This window comes from Prosopis cineraria, unplaced genomic scaffold (assembly GCF_029017545.1).
Source record: "Prosopis cineraria cultivar Desert tree isolate PC_DT_omini unplaced genomic scaffold, ASM2901754v1 PC8, whole genome shotgun sequence".
In the NCBI taxonomy this organism is placed as follows: Eukaryota; Viridiplantae; Streptophyta; class Magnoliopsida; order Fabales; family Fabaceae; genus Prosopis; species Prosopis cineraria.
This window is the reverse complement of record NW_026555339.1, coordinates 32,820,076-32,839,510: the sequence shown is the minus strand read 5'-3', so window position 1 is coordinate 32,839,510 and position 19,435 is coordinate 32,820,076. Positions and strand designations below refer to the sequence as shown.

At 33.5% G+C, this 19,435-nt stretch overlaps 2 protein-coding genes across 2 annotated transcripts in view; one reads left to right on the top strand and one right to left on the bottom strand.

The window, feature by feature from the left end:
• The window catches only part of LOC129317539 (uncharacterized), a 100,289-nt gene extending 94,176 nt beyond the window's left edge, over nucleotides 1–6,113 (top strand). The window contains 4 exon segments of the mRNA XM_054961852.1: nucleotides 1,627–1,664; nucleotides 3,753–4,282; nucleotides 4,285–4,763; nucleotides 5,724–6,113. Of these exon segments, the coding sequence (XP_054817827.1) occupies nucleotides 1,627–1,664; nucleotides 3,753–4,282; nucleotides 4,285–4,763; nucleotides 5,724–6,113 (1,437 nt within the window).
• A 7,718-nt stretch (nucleotides 6,114–13,831) lies between these two features.
• Nucleotides 13,832–15,179, bottom strand: LOC129317979 (cold shock protein 2-like). The gene is made up of 2 exons (XM_054962436.1): nucleotides 15,049–15,179; nucleotides 13,832–14,080 (listed from the first exon to the last, which is right to left on the bottom strand). Exons 1-2 carry the CDS (start codon nucleotides 15,146–15,148, stop codon nucleotides 13,935–13,937), a joined length of 246 nt encoding a protein of 81 aa, XP_054818411.1. The 5' UTR covers nucleotides 15,149–15,179; the 3' UTR covers nucleotides 13,832–13,934.
• Nucleotides 15,180–19,435: the final 4,256 nt, after the last annotated feature.

The window sequence follows — 19,435 nt, the reverse complement described above, 5'->3', positions numbered from 1 at the left end:
TATGAAATCAAACCTTCATTGATTAATGCTTTGCCAAAATTCCATGGCCTTGCAGGTGAGGATCCTAATAGGCATCTTCAAATACTTGAGAGGGTTTATTCAACCATGAAGCCTCCCATAGTAAACTTGGAGAATTTGATGCTCAAGGTCTTCTATTTTACTCTTGAGGACAAAGCAATCACATGGTTCAATACTCTTGCCACAAGGACCATCAATTCTTGGGTGGAGATGCGAAATCGCTTCCTTGAAAAATATTTTCCAGCAACCAAGTATTCTCAATTAAGGAAGCAAATCATGGGGATTCAACAACACCCTCAAGAATCTCTTTATGAGTATTGGATGAGGTTTCTTGAGTTGCTTGCAAAGTGTCCATACCTAAATGTGGGCAAGGAGTTCCTCATTGATTATTTTCATGTGGGGTTGCAAATTCATGATAGAGAGACCATAGATGCTGCTGCAAATGGCTCTCTATTAGATCTTCCACCGGATGATGCATGGACCTTGTTGGAAAAGCTTGCAAATAATAACCAACAATTTAGCTCAAGAGATGCAAGGGGTGTTCACCAAGTGGGCCAATCTTCTATTGCTAATTCCCAATTGGAGGATATCTACTCTCAATTGGATTTTCTCAAGATGTCTATCTCCAATCCTCCACAAGCTCAGATTGCTTCTATGTCCAATGCTCTAGTGGCTCCTATTTGTAGTATATGCAATTCAACAATGCATATCACCTCTAATTGCATGCATGCTCAAGATGTTGGGGCTGTGTATCAACAACAAAGGCCCTACAATTATCAACATAATCAAGAGGAAAGGAACAATTTTGAGGCTAACTATGGGAGCACATATAACTCAAGTTGGAGGCAGCACCCTAACTTCAGCTACAAGGGTAATCAAGAGGTTGTGCAAGCCAAGAATTCTCAAGTGATCCCTATTCAAGATGGTGGAGGTGATAAACAAATGTATTCCTACCTTGAGAGGATGGGTGATGCTATGTTTTCTATAGGCCAAAAGTTTGATTCTCATATGTCTAGGGCAGAATCGAAAATGGACATGATGCTTAAGAGGCTAGACAATCTTGAATCAAAGCAACAAAGCACTGATTTGGTGGTGCAACAATTTAGAAATTCAAATAGCATTAGCCAAGCTCAAGGAAGTGGAAAGCTCCCAACTCAACCTGTCATCAATCCAAAGAGCCTTAGTGCAATTGAGTTGAGGAGTGGAAGAATTCTTGAAGCCATTCCAAATGCCTCAAACCATAGTGGCAGCAAGCCTAATGAGGTTATTTCAAGGAATTCTCAAATTTGTGAAGGAAGATCACTTTTTCTTGCTGATCCACGTGATTTCACTTGCTGTGACAACAAGCTAAATGTGCATCCAAGTGCCTCACATAGCCTCAAGAACACGCCTCCTACTTCTCTAAGTCCTCAAGTGCTTGATGATGAGGATGACTCTATTGAAGAAATTGTAGTTGAGGATGCAAATGGGGCAAGATCAGCCCTGAATGCTCAAGAAAAAGAGGTGAAATTGAGCTTAAATCAAGGCCAAGACAGTGCTGGAACAGCCACGGTTCATCCATCTTCTAAGGCAAATGAGAATGATTCAAGCAAGCCTAAGGAGAAAGAGGTGTTGGGAAGAAGAGAGCCTCTAAAAGAATATCAAATTAGGGACCCTTTCCAAGGGATATGCCATTCCCTAAGGCCTTGACTAGATTTGCTAAGAAAGGGCAAGAAGAAGATAGGCATGATGTGTTTGATATGTTGAAGAAGGTGGAAGTGAACATACCACTTCTTGAGAAGATAAAAAGCATGCCTAAGTGTGCAAAGTTTTTGAAGGAGTTGTGCACTAATAAAAGGGGATTCAAACCATTGGCTACAGTTCAAATGAGTCCTAATATTAGTGCTATCTTCAAGCCACAACTCCCTCTAAAGTGTAGAGATCCGGGGGCATGTACCATTCCTTGTCAAATAGGGAATGTGTTTGTTTAAGAAGCCTTGATTGACCTAGGGGCAGCCATCAATGTGATGCCCACTCACATTTATTCTTCACTTAATCTTGGTGGTCTCAAGATTGTAGTGTTATCTTGCAACTAGCCGACCGGAGCACTAGGAAGCCTAAGGGATTCTTGGAAGACATCTTAGTGAAGGTTAAGGACTTGGTTTTTCCAGCAGATTTTTATGTGTTGGATATGCAAGAAGGAGGCCAAGGCACACTCATTCTTGGGAGACCTTTTATGATGACATCAAGTACTATATTAAACATGAAGGAAGGTAAACTTACCATGGAGTTTTTAGACAGCAAGATTGAATTTAACATATTTGATAGCTTGAAAAACTCTTATGTTAATTATAGCCTTCATTTTGTGGATTGCATTGATGATACACTTGATGGAATCATTGATGAGGTTTCTATGCCTCCTAACTTGGATGATGTTGCATCTTTGCCTAGTTTCACTTGTTCATGCACTCATGACTCTATTTGTGTGAATTGCAATAATATAGTGTTAATTTTGTCTAATTTGAAAAATCAAGATGAATTGCATTCACTTGAGCATGAGCATTTGAATGGCAGCACACTTGACATGCCTCACTCATCTACTTGCACTCCATTTGAAGCACTTGTGTTGTCTAGTTCTTCACATGACCAAACATATGCTTCCTTGAGTGATTTGCTTGCATTAGATGAGTTTGATGATTTGAGTATCAATTCTGGAAATTCTGTTGATTTAGTGATTGAATCAAGTGATGAGAGTGAAATTGCATCTAATATGGCCCTAGTTCATCTTCCACATGTCATATTTCATCACATCATTTGATTTCTTCTAGTGAATTTAATTCTAAAATTTTTGACAGCTTTAATCCTTTTGTGCCTAATCATTCTCCAAGGTTGGAGGAGTGTTCTACTTGTGATGTTTCAGGTTTAGGGACACTTGAAAAGCATGAACAAAGTGATTTTGGGGCTGTTAATGATCCAAGGGGCGTGCAAATTGGTGCTGAAAGTCTAGAATCAGATCTGACCAAAATGGGAATTAATTTTAGAGCAAGCCAACCAGATCTGGACGTGAGGCACAAAGTTGGAACAAAGCAAGTCAATTTGGATGAAATTTTGCATATAACAGCTGTTGGAAGCTTGTACATGCCACTTAAAGAGGAAGACATGGATCTAGCAAGACAAATTCAAGTGCAAAAGATTCCTCCAAGCATCATTGAGCCACCCAATCTGGAGTTGAAGCCACTTCCTTCACATCTTAAGTATTCTTACTTAAAAAATGGTAATCAACTTCCTATTATTGTTTCTTCTTCACTAACCCCTATGGAAGAGTCTTTGTTGTGTGATGTAGTGAGGAAGAACATTGAAGCCATTGGGTGGACACTTAGAGACATTCCTGGAATTAGCCCTCAAACTTGCACGCATAGGATCATGTTGGAGGAAAATGCTAAGGCAATAAGGCAGCCACAAAGGAGGTTGAATCCTCTCATACTTGATGTGGTAAAGAAGAGGTCACCAAACTCTTGAGTGCATGGTATAATCTACCCTATTAGTAATAGTGAATGGGTGTCTCCGGTGCAAGTTGTGCCCAAGAAGAGTGGAATTACTGTGGTAAAGAATGAACATGATGAATTGATTCCTACTAGGGTACAAAATAGTTGGAGGGTATGCATTGATTATAGGAGGTTGAATGAGGCAACCAAGAAAGACCATTTCCCTCTCCCATTTATTGATCAAATGTTAGAAAGATTAGGGGGGAAATCTTATTATTGCTTCCTTGATGGATATAGTGGTTATTTTCAGATTTGCATTGATCCGGTTGATCAACACAAAACCACTTTCACTTGCCCATTTGGTACCTTTGCATATAGAAGAATGCCTTTTGGATTGTGTAATGCTCCAGGGACTTTCCAAAGATGCATGTTTGGTATTTTTAGTGATTTTATTGAAAATTGCATGGAAGTGTTCATGGATGATTTCATAATTCATGGGGATTCTTATTCTTCTTGCTTGAGAAATCTTGATAAAGTCCTTGCTAGATGTGTGGAGAAGAACTTGGTTTTGAACTTTGAGAAGTGCCATTTTATGGTTGAGGAAGGGATTGTCTTGGGCCACTTGGTTTCAAGCCGTGGCATTGAGGTGGATAGGGCCAAAATTGAAGTGATTTCATCTTTGCCCTATCCAACTAATGTCAAGGACTTGAGATCTTTCCTTGGCCATGTGGGTTTTTATAGAAGATTTATTAAAGAGTTTTTGAAGATTGCACATCCCTTATCTCAATTACTTCAAAAAGATGTCAAATTGAGTTCTCTCCAAGTTGTAGAGATGCATTTGATGCTTTGAAGGCTAAGCTTGTTTCCCCTCCTATTTTGAGGAGTCCTAATTGGTTAATTCCATTTGAGATTTCATGTGATGCCTCTAATTTTGCTGTTGGGGCTATGTTGGGACAAAGAGAAAACAAGCTACCTTATGTTATTGCATATGCATCTAGGACTTTAGACAAAGCACAATGCAATTACACTACAACCGAGAAAGAATTGTATGCATTAGTGTTTGCTCTTGACAAGTTTAGATCTTACTTGTTGCATTCTAAGGTTGTTTGTTTTACAGATCATGCGGCCTTGAAGTACCTTTTAAAGAAGAAGGACACCAAGCCACGTTTGCTTAGATGGATGCTTCTACTTCAAGAGTTCAATTTGGAGATCATTGATAGGAGTGGAGCAATAAATCATGTGGCGGATCACTTGAGTCGATTGCCTTATGACTCCATTATGGTAATTCCTCTTTTGATTTCCCTTGTGATGAGTCATTATGTGCTATTTCTTCCCATGATGTTGTTTGGTATTCTAATTTGGTCAATTTGTTGGTGCATAATGTGTTTCCAAATGGGATTACTAGACATGCTAGGGAGAAGCTTGCTAGGGAAAGTAGATACTATGTTTGGGATTCACCTACTCTTTGGAGATTGTGTAGTGATGGTGTCATTAGGAGATGTGTTCCTGATATTGAGATTGATGATGTGTTGAGGATGTGTCATACTTATGCATGTGGTGGTCATTTTGGGGTTAGGAGGACCGGGCAGAAGGTCTTAGATTGTGGTTTATATTGGCCATCTCTTTTTAAAGATGCACATCAATTTTGCAAAGCATGTCATGCATGTCAACATTTTAGGAGTTTGGGAAAGAGACATGAAATGCCACAGGTGCCCATTATATTTTGTGAGATCTTTGATGTTTGGGGTATGGATTTCATGGGTCCTTTTCCCTCTTCCAATGGTTGTGAATATATATTGCTCTGTGTTGATTTTGTTTCTAGGTAGGTTGAGGCTATCCTCACTAGAACTAATGATGCCAAAGTTGTGGTGAAGTTTCTTTTGTCTCATGTGTTTTATAGGTTTGGCATCCCAAGAGCAATCATCATAGACCAAGGGATACACTTTTGCAACAAGACTATCTCAAACAATTTAGAGATATGGTGTTCTATGCAAGGTGGCAACCCCATATCATCCTCAAACAAATGGGTTGCCTGAGTGTTCGAACAAGGAGATCAAGTCTATCCTCCAAAAGATAGTGAGACCGAATAGGAAGGATTGGAGCTCAAGACTTGAGGTGGCTCTTTGGGCATACCGGACCGCCTTCAAGACACCCATTGGGATGTCTCCATTTAGGTTGGTCTATGGTAAGCAATGTCACCTCCCGGTGGAGATTGAGCACAAAGCCTATTGAGCTGTGAAGGCTTGTGCATTTGGTGAGGAGGGTGTAGCTGCCTCTAGGAAGCTCCAACTTCAAGAATTGGATGAGTTGAGATTGGAAGCATATGAGAGCTCTAAATTGTACAAGGAAAGAGCAAAATTCATTCATGATAAATGTATTTTGAGGAAGCAATTTCAAGTGGGAGATAAAGTGCTTAAGTTCAAGACAAGGCTCAAGCTCATTAGTGGCAAACTTCAATCCAAATGGGAGGGTCCTTACATTGTGGAGGAAATTTTTGACTATGGCACTCTCACCCTCAAAGATCCTCAAAGTGGCTTAACATTCAAGGCAAATGGCCACTTGTGCAAGAAATTTCATGAGGGTGAATCTTCCACATTGCTTGCTGAAATGAGATTCAAAGATCCTCCATGAGTCTTCAAAGGTTGTATCTTTCCTTCTTATTTCTTTTTGATTGATTTAATTGATTCACAAAGCACACAAGTGGAGCACTAATTGGGATATGCTTGCTGTCACATATGCACACATGTGGTACACCATTCTTTGCTTGTGTTTGTGTTTGTGAATGTCATTTTGAGTTCAAGTATGGGGGGAGATGCAACCTGATTCATTAGGTTTAGAAAAACAAAAAAAGAAAGAAAAACGAAATTCCTTTTCCTTAGTTAGTTATGTTAGCTTTTGTTGTTTCTTTGTTTTCCTTTATTTCCTTGCTGTTTAGTGGTGTTTTTGAAAAAAAAATTGACCTTTTTCCACACTTTTACATACTGTATAGAAATGATTTAATTCTTCCCATTATGTGTTTTGCATGCATTAGGGACAATGCATTGTTTAAGTGTGGGGGAAAGTGTGTTTTTGAAAAAAAAAACTTTTGTTTTGTGAGCAATCTTGAGTTTTAAAGATGATCTTAGTTTTTGCATTTGAAATTTGAACTTTTGAGATGTTGCTTTCTTTAGCTTAAATCTGTTTTGAAGCAATAAATCATTTGGTTGAGTGTAATTGATTAAGAGAGGCAAGAATGAACCATATGGAAGGGGCCTTCAACCATTGAGAGTTCTATGTTCCTTGGTTTTGTTAATCCTCTAGAACTTGTTTTCTCTCTTACTTGAGGCTACACTTGTGCATTGGTTGTAGGGAAAGTGATTATGGCCATCATTAAAGTGCCCAAGGCCTTTTAGCTAACCCTTGATTACTTGATTATCCCTTGCTTAGCCAAATAGAGCCTTTCTTTATTTTTGTCATTTTTAAACACTTGCCCTATCTTGGATAGATTGCATGTATTTTCATTTGATATGTTTCAATGTGCATTGACTATTTTTAATTAAACTAGTAGATAACATCTAGTGGGATCTATTTTACTCATTCACATTGGCCATACCTGCCATTCTTATGATTAAGGAACATTTTTTGAGTTGTACCCAAGTATTGGAAGCTATGCCTTGAGAAACAAAGAGAAAAAAAAACGAAATAAAAAAAAACAAATAGCAAGAGAAAAAAAACAAAACAAAGAAAGAAGTGATACAAAAGAAAGAAGAAAAAAGATTGTAGAAAGAAAAAAAATATACTTGAGAAAAAAAATCTAAAGTGGATCAAAGAAAAGCAAAAGAAAGAGTTTGAATAAGCAAGCTTCCTTGGGTTTGTTATTTGATTCACTTGTTCCTACTTATAGATTCACATCTCATCTCTATTATCTCTATCATTTCATCTCATTCTTGGCCAATTATTCATTCCATCCATGATCCCTATTATGTTATCTATTGGGTTTGGTTTTAAGTAGTCTTGTATATTGAGCATACCTACATTGTGGCCAAGATAAGTTTCTTGAGCCAATCCCTACCTCTTTCACATGCAAATCTAAGTGTACCATTCATTGAGCACATTACATCCTTTGAAAGTCCATATGATTCTTGAGAACCCTTGCATCTTAGTAGTGGAGAGATAGAGGGATTACAAGCCTATGGTAGGATGACTTGCTAAGGAACTTGAGTGATATTTGTACCCTTATACACCGAGTGCTAGAGTGAAACACTAATCCGATGAGGTTTCTCTTTGAGATTACATTCTTGCAAATGGTTTACTTGTGATGTATTAAGGTTTTCTCTAAAGATTGCAACATTGGTTTAGTTCTTGTGATAGTGCATTGACTTTGAAAATAGGATTTACTCTTGAGAGCTTGTATTTTTGTGTTGTTTACTTGTCTAGGTTTTGAGAGAGTTTTGCCCGGAGAGCAAAATCCAAGTATGGGGAATTGATCTATCTTATATTTTACATGTTAAAACACTTGATTTTTGGCATCAAATTGTGCATAATAGGGTTTAATTTTCGGTTTTGAGTTGTCATTTCTAGATTGACTTTATGTCCTAGTAGTGCTATTTGATGATTGTTTTGACACTTTCATATCCTAAATTGAGATCTTGGGCATTAATTCTCTTCTTTTCCTTTTTATTTCTTTTTGTTTAGAATTTATTTAGTCTTGTGTTTTTATTTTCAGATTTTGTGAGGGCAATTTTGGAATCAAGGATCAAAGGCTAGTCCACATGCATGGAGAAATTCAAGAGATAGCAAATAAATAAAGATGAAGAATTTAGGGGCTGTTAGGCGCAAATTCCAGAATTATTTGAGGGATGATATAGCACCATTATTCAGATTTAATTAGGGAGAATTAATTAAATAAAAAAATCAAAGGAGCATGGAAAGCATTGAGGGACACATCATCAAGTGAAAAAGGGGCATGGGAGGTGTGACATGATCAGATCTAATTGGATGACATGTGGCAGCTAATTGGGAGCCTAAGGAGGAGTCATATTTCCCACACATGTTCACATGTTCCTTGCCACATTTTCCCCCTCATTTTTATTCCCATTTTAGCTTATTTTCGTCCATTTTCCCAGCTCATTTCAGATCTAGACCTTCCTTGTTTTTATCACCATCCACTTTGGTTTTATCACCACTCACATTTTCCACACATACATAAGCTGAATTTTCAGATGAGAGCCTCATAATTCAGATCCCACTCTCTCACTTCAGCCATATTTCTCTCTCTTCTTCTTCATTCATTTTCATCCAGCACTGTTCACCTGTTTTTCAGATTTCATTTCTTCATCTTCCATCATCAACACTTGGTCCAGATCATCATTCCTTCTCTATTCAGATTTTTGTCCACTTTCTTCTCCATTCCAGCTTGCATTTTCGTCCATCTCTTGTCCAGATTTCCAGATTGCAACTTCTTCATCTTCATTCATCCATGGAAGCTTCTCAAGCTCAAGGTCTGATTCAAGCAAAGAGGAAGAGCATGAGAGGCTGATCATTTAGAGCTCCAAGAAAGATGACTTGACATTATGAGATTTCCAGATTTGTAATTGTTGTTCATTTTCTTGATTTCATGTTCTTGTCTTGATTCTTTGAGGATTTCGAATTTTGAACCTGTTTTGGTTGAAGACTTTGTGATTCTAATTCAAATTTGATGAGAATATGAATGTTGAATTTAGATTTTCATGCTATTTTCAGTTCTAAAATTTATGATTTACCTTGATGTTCTAGGGTTATTTCATAAGTTCTTGTTGATTCTTGTTCAAGTTCTTGTGTAGACTTGAGTTAGATCCATATTGGTTATATGAATTTGACTTAAGCTATTTTTCTTCCACTAGTTTTGGTCTGAAACTTGTGTAGAACAAGGCTGAATATAGTGTTAATTTCTAAGTTCACTTGACCTAGATTCATTAGTGTCCATTGAATCTAATGGTGCACCATACTTAGAGGTTTCTAAGTGTCTCATTTTAGGTTAATCAAGAAGGTTTATGATGTTATAATTCTGGAAATCAATGATTAATGTTAGGAAATCTGACTTGGGCTCACCATAATCATCATTCATTTCATTCCAACTAAAACAAAATTTTACAAACATTTATTGTTGCATTATAGAGTTAGTTTAGTCACTTGAAAATTTAGATTAATTTGTAAGCATTTGAACAATGATTTGTATGCTTTGCTCTCTAGGGAAATGACCTAGAATACTCACTTCTACATTCTAGTAAAATTTGATAACCCAAGGCGACTAAAGGGTTCATCATTGGGTTAGTGAATTCCCAAGTGGCAATAATGAATCTCACCTCACAAATTACATTTTTTAATCACAATTAAGGACCATGATCTTTAAGTAGGATTTCAAAATTTTATGGTTCATAATTGGGATTAATGTTCTTAGCAGGTCCTTAATTGTCATTCTCCGTATACCTTTTTCTTTGTTGGCAAGGGGTGCTTTGGTGGCTTTGGGTCCTTTGTCAGCTTTGGGTCCTTGTAGCGTGAGGCGTTACACTTCAGACACTCGGTTAACGATGCATATTCATTCTGAAATAAAAGGCAATCATTAGGGCACGAGTGTATCTTTTCATAACTCATGCCAATTGATCGCAATATTTGTTTTGCGTCATATGTTCGACAAGGAAGCTCATTTTCCTTAGAAAGTAATTCTACTTTCAAATACCCAAGCAACTCAGTAAAGCTCGAATCACTCCATCCATGTTTTGCCTTCATGTTGTACAGTTTTAACACTGCCGACAACTTTGATGCACTACAACCAGCATACAACGGTGTCTCTGCATCACTTTTCAACTTCTCAAACATTTCCGAACAATCCTCGAGGTCCTCTTCAACTGCTTTGGCCATCTGTTCAAGATAATCTTCCTCAAGTGTGCATGCGTCAAAATCATCAGAAGATGATGCACAGCTTTCACTATGCTTCTGGCTGCAACTAATATCATCTCTTGTCTCTCCATGCATTGTCCAACACTTGTAACTTTGATCCATCCCATTAATCATTAAGTGTTCTTCACAAGTATCTGGACTAACCCGCTTCACAAGACCGCACTTTAAACATGGGTAAATAATTCTACTAGGATCCTCCACATGCTTAACTACAAGCTTAACAAAATTTGCCACCCCATTCTAATATTCCTTGGATAGACGATTGGCAGACATCCATTCTTTATCCATAATTCCTAGAAAGATTAAGAGGGAAATATGATTAGTGACTTTGACTACTCCTAAATAGTGGGGGAATTAGATACAAAGATCAATTAATCAATAAGTCACTAACCACATGTTTGCACATTCCGTCTTTAATCTTGTTTAAAACTAATAATTATATTTTAATGCTAGCCATTGAAATAATTTCGGCAGCATAATAACTTGAAAAAGAGAGTTTCTCGGGCTTTATCCCCTCTCTCTATTAATCTAAATGACAACAGCAGCAGCATCCACAACAACAATCATATAAAGTTATATTCAATAATAATTTAAAAAAAATTGATAGTATATATAACGGCTTAAAATGAGTATTACCAAGTCTTTATGCCTTTAGAAAAATCAAGTTATCCATAATGAGACTATATATGATCCAACAACAATAATAACAAAATTAATAAGAAACCCAATTTTAATTAAAATCATATTAAACCACATCAAGCACTATATAAATATCAATTTAAAATCTCAAAAATATTTTTTCATAAGCCAATTCTCAATCAATTGAAAAAATAGTAATGTAAAAATTGACAACTCAAGAAATATAAATCTAAATTAATCATTCAATTTTAGAACAAACACTCATGTAATTAGGTAGTATACTATTTTCATATCCTTAATGAATCTCCTCATATCAGCAAAATAATTGGATAATCCATTAATTCAATAATTAAGCACCCAAAAACTCAAAACTTCAAACACTCACTAAGAAGAACAACAATGCAGATCAAAATAAACAACACAGAAACCATTTATTACGTATGAAAATCAAAATCAGCAACCCATACATTTAAAATGAAGATTAATGATTGGAAAAGCAAGAACCTACCTCAACAAGAAGAGGGAACTCTGACTGTGTAGAAAAGCAGAGACAAGAGTGTGTTGCAGAGTGATAGAGACTGAGAATCCAAACGAACGAGTGCCCATGAGACTTATGGAGGCCGAGAATCAAAAACCCCTCAAGAATCGAGACCGAAAATGTGTTTTTTGGCAGTTAGAGTGACGAAATATGGGTTTCGGTGGCTCTGGGTTTGTTTCTGAAGACGAATGATTTGCAGAAATGGAGAGTGAAAAAGAAATCTGGAGGAAATTTAAACGACAATACTTGACAATTATTATGAAATAACCGTCAAGTATTACATATTTGACACTTATTTTAAAAAAACCGTCAAGTATATGGCAGACAAATTTGGTACTTGATGGTTTTTTTAAAAGAAGTGTCAAGTATGTGAAAAAATTTAATTTTTTTTCTATTGTTAATTTGACGTTTGTTTATTGAAGACCGACATGTAAATTTTAGATTTATATTACGGTTATTTAAAAAAAATGTCAAATATATATACTTGACGGTTATCTTTAAATAACCGTCAAGTATCTGTCTAAATATTTGACGCCTGTCTAAATATTTGACGCCGTCAAGTATTTTTTGCCTTTTTTATTTTTCATTTTTTTTAAATAAATAGTCAATTATAGAGTGTCAATTATATATTTTTTTATAGCAGTGTATTTAAGGTTTAATAATTTCACTCCTTAACCGAGTAGCAACCATGGGAGATAAGAATCCAAGCCACAGATCCTTTTGATTTGTGCAAGATCATGGAATTTACTAGATCTGTGAAGCTACGTTAGGTTGACATAAAGAAAGGACTAAATGTCTACTCCAAAAAAATTGAGGTCGCAGTGTAAGATCTTCCACTTTTTGAGCAAACGAAGGAAAATCTAACTGTTGCAAAGGTCAAAAACGCCGACTTTTCAGCGACATAGATTTACCATTATCTACTATCCATTTGAGATTTTGCAAAACCACATCACTAGCAGCTAATATTTTTTTCCAGGTTAGAGATGCAGTAGATTTAGAAGAGAAAATCAAGTTGTCTTCATCTTGCAAATATTTAGATCGAAAAACCCTGCCTAATAAGGAATCTGGTTTGTTGATTACCCTCCAAACAGATATATATATATATATATATATATAGATATATGGTGTTTTATTTAGTCACCTCACATTTCTCAACACAAGTAGAAATTCTTTTTAGCTATAGTTTTTCAATTTTGCAAACGCAATTTCTATTAAATGTTCATTTAATTTATCTCCTTTTATTAAACTACTGTATTCTGATCGATCACGTCACCTCACATTTCTCAACACAAGTAGAAATTCTTTTTAGCTATAGTTTTTCAATTTTGCAAACGCAATTTCTATTAAATGTTTATTTAATTTATCTCCTTTTATTAAACTACTGTATTCTGATCGATCACGTCACCTCACATTTCTCAACACAAGTAGACATTCTTTTTAGCTATAGTTTTCGAAACTGAGTTTTTCCAGCACCATTTCCTACAACGAATATCTAAATATGCACTTGCATTTACTTAGTTTAGTTTATAATTACTTCTTTCAATTACTTGCCTACAATTTTTTTCTATAAATTTCTAAAATTACCCTTTATTAAGGAAGTAAAAATAAATTTAATTAGTAGGTAGTATGAAATTACTATCATTAATAAAATCTTATTTTTTTTAAAACGACTTATATTTTAAGATATCAAAATTACCCCCAAATTAGAAAATAAGATAAAGGGAGTATTAGTTTTAAAATAAAACCTTTATAAAAAGAACACTCTATACTAATTGTATTGGCCATCCAATTAGACAGTATTTCATATTGATACCCTACTTATTATTTTGACCTGTATATACACACACATACTTTGTTTTACAAAAAACAAAAAAAAAACCTTACAACTCTTCATAAAAATTTAATAAGTCTCAAACTTTACTTTTATTAAACATGTATGTTTTAATAACGTACTTTCCTTCATTAATATTTAATGAAAGGTAAAAAAATTATAATAAAAATTTTATGAAGTGACTTATAAAAATGTTTATTAGGAGATGAAATACACACATCCGCTCGTATTTTAGTACACACAGTTGCTAGAAAATCATACTTTTAAAACCACATGTTGATATATATATATATATATATATATTCATGCAACTCCCTCTGGTCGGTACAATGAAAAACATTATATGTAAGCTGCATGAATGCTTATCAGCTAATTAACATAGCAAAAGGCGTACATGGAAGATACGGTACTATATATCCATGTTTTATTTCTTAGCTTTTAGTTACTAGCTAATAGTACGTATGTCTTGCATTCATCATATTATAGTCACTTAGCTTTTTGTTCTCTGGTTTGACAGCTTCATCGATCAGCAACACCAGCAGCGCCCCCATTTACAGCATTGATGGCATCCGCCGTGTCCTCCTCCTCCTCCCCATCCGCCGCCACCAGGTCCTCCTCCTCCTCCTCCCCAGCCGGAGGTTGTCGTCTTTGATTCTTTTGCTGCTGTACCAGCTGTGTATGTATGGACACAAAACTAAAATCAATATCTTTTTCGGTGTATACACTCTCGATGATTAAAAATTAAAAGTTTATTATATTTTTAAATAAAATTAAGGAAAAACTATACCAAAGGACTTTAAAAATAGTGATTATTTAGAAAGATCAAATATCAAGATATAAATTTAAAAATACTATACTGTTCTCACCTCTTTTAAAAATCCATAAGTCCAGAGATTGAAACAGACAAAATTGAATAACTCTTTAAAGTAAAGAATTTTTTAAATTATACTGATTTAATTTTTAAAGGTAAAAATTTTTAAAAAATTATAATGATTAAAATTTTTTAATTAAATTTAATACTACTTTTTATTGTTGGGTTGAAATTGAAAACGGCACATTCTTATTTTTTAGAGTACTTTTATAACTTGGGCATACCCCCATTTTAATTTTAAGGCTAACAGATTTTATATTAAGATTATAATGGTCAATTATGTTTATATTGGTCTTTCATCTTAATTTTAATTTTTATGGTCTTTTATAATAAATTTTAATACTATTAGATCCCTCTCTCTAATTTTTTCTAAGCTTAATGACTTAACCATTCTCTTGATTCAAGTGAAATAAATAATTTATAATGTTTTCTTGAGTGGAGCATATATCGGACACTGCATGGCGCAACCATACCCAATAGCCCAAAAAACTAATAATTTTCACAGATATTGAATCATCACTATAACCAGAACTACCCACAATTAATCTGTTTGGATTTCAATTTACATCTGCCAAAAGTACATTTGGGGATTCAACAAGCTAGATTTGTGGTTTGGATGTTCTTCAGATATATTTAAATTTACATATATCATAAAAGAAGATATTTTTAGTATATAAGGACAAGAAGAAAATAAATTTAGAAATCGCAATTCTATATTGATAGAGATTATTAATGGTATTATCACCGCCTAATACAACAATATAATTACCTTTCTGATCCGCCTCTTGTTTGGAAAGCCGATCAGTTGCAGTGGCAGAGATGAGTAACATCCCAAGGAAAAGACACAAGATGAAGGGCTTCATATTCATCTTTTGCTTCAAAAGGTTATAGGATAACTGGCGAAACAGATCGATGCAGATTATACTTTTCTCAACTTGTATTTATAGTGGTCGTCATGGAACAAGACAAAGGTACGAAGAAAAATACAAAAGCACAGGGAATTATTTAAAAATGGCTTGTCGGTGAATCCAGCATTATCCATTGTGGTTTTTTTCCCCGTAATAAAATCATAACCATCGGTGAACACATGGATGGGTTGAACTGAGGACGAGTGTACGAATTATGAAAGCATAGGCTTCGAAATGGTGGCAAGTGGCAAGTGATTCATCGATGTGTATGGAAAATAATTCAAATACAATTGCGTAAGCAAGAAATTAAAGCCTGCATGGCCTGTAAGTTGAGGAGCCGAATACCGAACTCATGCGGATCTCTCTTCATATCAGATTAATGTATTTTTTATTACAAGAAAAATCTTCTTTCCTTTCGCTCAGGTATCCTTGATCTTTTACCTAGATTAATCTTGTCGGTAACTTGTGGCCATCTTTTTAGGAGACATGCCTCCAACCAAAAATTTAATCACTGCTTCATAACCCACAGACTCTACACTGCCACTACAAAATAGAATTTAATAATTGACTTGACTCTAAATGTTCTAACAAAGAAATTGACTGTAAGGCATGCTGGCTTTATGTTTATCATTCAGAAACACCATCTCATAATCTATGATACTCTCAAATGATTTAAAAAAAAAAGGCTTTTCAATTTCTTTGAAAATAGTTTTGTTTTTAAAATATTCATATTCGTTGCCACCCTTTCAAGGAGTATTTTCTTTACCAGTTTGAAAATGTAAAACCATTCAACGAATCATATTGAAAAATTATTAGGACAATCCCGATCAAACCAAAAGAACTTAGAATGCTCATAATTTTTATAGTACAAAACATTGTGCTAGGCTTCTTTATAATTAAAATAATTATAAATTTAGTCAAAATAGTTTATAGGAAAATTTTTGGCTTTATAAGGTGAATAACTCCAAGTGATTGGAGTTAACACCATTATAATTTTGATTTGGTTGTAAAAACTCCCATCCTTTTCTTGATGAGTAATAGTGATGGATTTTGAGGGTACCAAAATTAAGTAATAATATTTTCTGTCTTTTTATGTTTGTTGGAATATAGTTCCATATTCCTTCGTCTTCATAAGGAGGAAAAATTGCCCCCATGGTGCTGGCAATATTTTTCCTTTGAAATTATGGCTCTATGGCATAGACTCGTTATGTATTCTTTAGGAACATATTGACGGGGTTCTAGCTTTGAGGTTTCTATCTGAGATGTGGCTTGTTGATAGATCCATGGTTTATTGGTTTTAGCTTTCTGAGGAATAGAATCCTCCAATTTCAGAGGTTGGTTGTTCTTTGGCTTTTGATGTGTAGAAAGCTATATGGCTATGGCTTTTCCTTTATCCTTTGACGAAGTAGCTTTACTTTTTTTAAAAAAAAAATATTTTTTTTATGTAAGACTTCTTTTGTTAGAAAATCTAGAAGAAAATTATTTTTTCCTTTTATAAACTGTGTTCGAAATCAAAACAAGATAAGATTACTTGCCATATAGCAAAAATATATTTTGACATTAAATTTTTAACATCTTTCTGTCAAACATCTTTTATTCCTTTATAATCTATCTTTATCAAAAACTTTTTCTTTTTAGTTGAATATTTTTGTAAGCCTCTGTCCATACTCTTATATAGTATCTAACTATACATTCTTTGTCTCCATCTAACTATTTGATGATTCTTCAATATTGTATATTTGACGCATCTGTTTCTACTATTTTAAAGGCTGAATGGTTTGCTATCTTTAAGTAGGTTACGCTTTTGACTTGAAATTTTACCTGCTTTACTATTTTTGTCATTTTATCCATTCATTTTGGAGGATTTTTTTTTTGAATTCTGGAGGATTTTTTATTAGTCTTTTGAAAAATAAAACTAATGTTTGAATTAACCACTTCTATAAAAAGTAATATTTTATTTAATAATTTATTTATTTGATTTTTTTAATTATAATAAATAATTAAAATATATTTAATCAGTATTAATGATTATATTACATAAATAATAATTTAACTATAATTTAATTAATTAGATTCATGTGATTTGATAATTAACGTAATATAATCTATTCAATCATCAATTATTATTTTTAAATATTTATTTTATCTTGAAAATAACATAGGTGGCATTTTATTAAATATTTAATTAATTATTCTATATTAATTAACTAAGTATTTTATTTTTATATATATTTTAATAAATACTGGAAGAGAGGTGGCATTTCCTTGTACTGGAAACACCACCTCTCTAATATTTTATAAATTAAATAATATGTTTGTAAAATAAAACATAATATTTTATTATAATTTTTCTAAGTTTATGATTAATTAATGTTTGAATTAATTAATTCTATAAGATTCAATAATTATTATGATGTAATTTATTTAATAATTAATAAATAAAATAAAATATAATCTATTTAGTAATCAATTTTTATTTTATTGTATATTTAATTAATTAAATTTTTTATTACCATATATTTTTTAATAAATACTAGAAGAGAGGTAACGCCAACTCTCTAATAAATACTATTGTGTGTGTTGTCTGCTTTTGTCCTGCTGTCGCCATGCCCCTGTCTTGTCTCCCTCAGCTCAGGCGCCTACCACAGTCTCTTCTTTCCTGAGCTCGTGCGCTCTTGTCTCTTCGCCCTCAGCTTTCTCAAAGCTCCACGGTTGTCTCTTTTGTCCGTGTGTTCATGCCCATAGCTTCGCCCTCATCTTGCCACCTCTAAGGTTAGCTCTTTTCACACCATTTATTTTCTTTCAACTCTGCCTTTATATCTCCCAAGGTCCCCCATTGAACTTTTAGATTTAATTTTTTTACCCATCCCTATAAATCCATTTTAAAATTTCTCAAACTTGTGTTCCCTCTCATTTCTACTCATGTATCTTAATCTTCCACTCATGGTCCCAACTTTGTTTCCTTAATTTCGGTAGTCTGTGCTTTTTTGTGTTTCATCCTTACAGTAATTTTTTGTTTTAATTTTTGAGTATACTATCTTTTTTTGGAGCATATATTTTTTCTAGTTAAAAAATAATTGCTGAATATATATTATTCTAAATATCTTTTAATTTTGAATATATTATCATTGAATTTGATTTATTTATTTAATTGTTGTTGAATATTATTTATTTAATTCTGAATACATGTGGTTGTCTAGGACTTGAATTTACCTAGAATATTTATTTTGCATGTAATAAAAAACGTTAAATTAATTATTTTAGTTATTACAATTATTAAATAGATCATTTAATACTCAAAAAATTTTTATTTTTAAGTCGTCATGCTGCCAAATTTTTTTTAAAAATGTTGAATTAATTTGTTCATATTTATTTTTAATTTTGTAATTCAATTTTCATGTTTCATGTTTCTAATTGGGTAGACTATATTCTAATTTTTTAATTAGTTGTATTAGATATCAATGATTGTCTATTACTTTGACTTGATGGATATCAATAGGCATAAGGTATGGACCAAAAGTGGATATTAACTAATCAGTTTTCAAAGGAATATAGGGAATGAGGTGAAAGAGTTTATTCATTTTGTAGTTGCTAAATATATATTATTGTTGAATAATATATTATTCTAAATATCTTTTAATTCTGAATATATTATCATTGAATTTGATTTATTTATTTAATTATTGTTGAATATTATTTATTTAATTCTGAATATATGTGGTTGTCTAGGACTTGAATTTACCTAGAATATTTATTTTTCATGTAATAAAAAATGTTAAATTAATTCTTTTAGTTATTACAATTATTAACTAGATCATTTAATACCTGAAAAATTTTCATTTTTAAGTCGTCATGCTGCCAATTTTTTTTTTAATGTTGAATTAATTTCATATTTATTTTTAATTTTGTAATTCAATTTTCATGTTTCATGTTTCTATTTGGATAGATTATATCCTAATTTTCTAATTAGTTGCATTATATGTCAATGGTTGTCTATTACTTTGACTTGATGGATATCAATAGGTATAGGGTATGGACCGAAAGTGGATATTAACTAATCAGTTGTCAAAGGAATATAGGGAATGGGGTGAAAGAGTTTATTCATTTTGTAGTTGAGCAAACAAAAGATCCAAACAAATTTTTGTATCCTTGCTTAACTTGTTGCTATGGAAAGTGAATTACTCCAATTGAGTTGCTAGATCATTTACTATGTCATGGTATTAATCAAAGTTATATATGCTAGACAAG

Excerpts from the sequence above, each read along its gene's own strand:
- LOC129317979 (XM_054962436.1), bottom strand. The coding sequence starts at position 15,148 with ATGAATATGAAGCCCTTCATCTTGTGTCTTTTCCTTGGGATGTTACTC. Across the intron at positions 14,081-15,048 it reads ACAAGAGGCGGATCAGAAAG|CTGGTACAGCAGCAAAAGAA; the intron begins GTAATTATATTG and ends ATACATACACAG.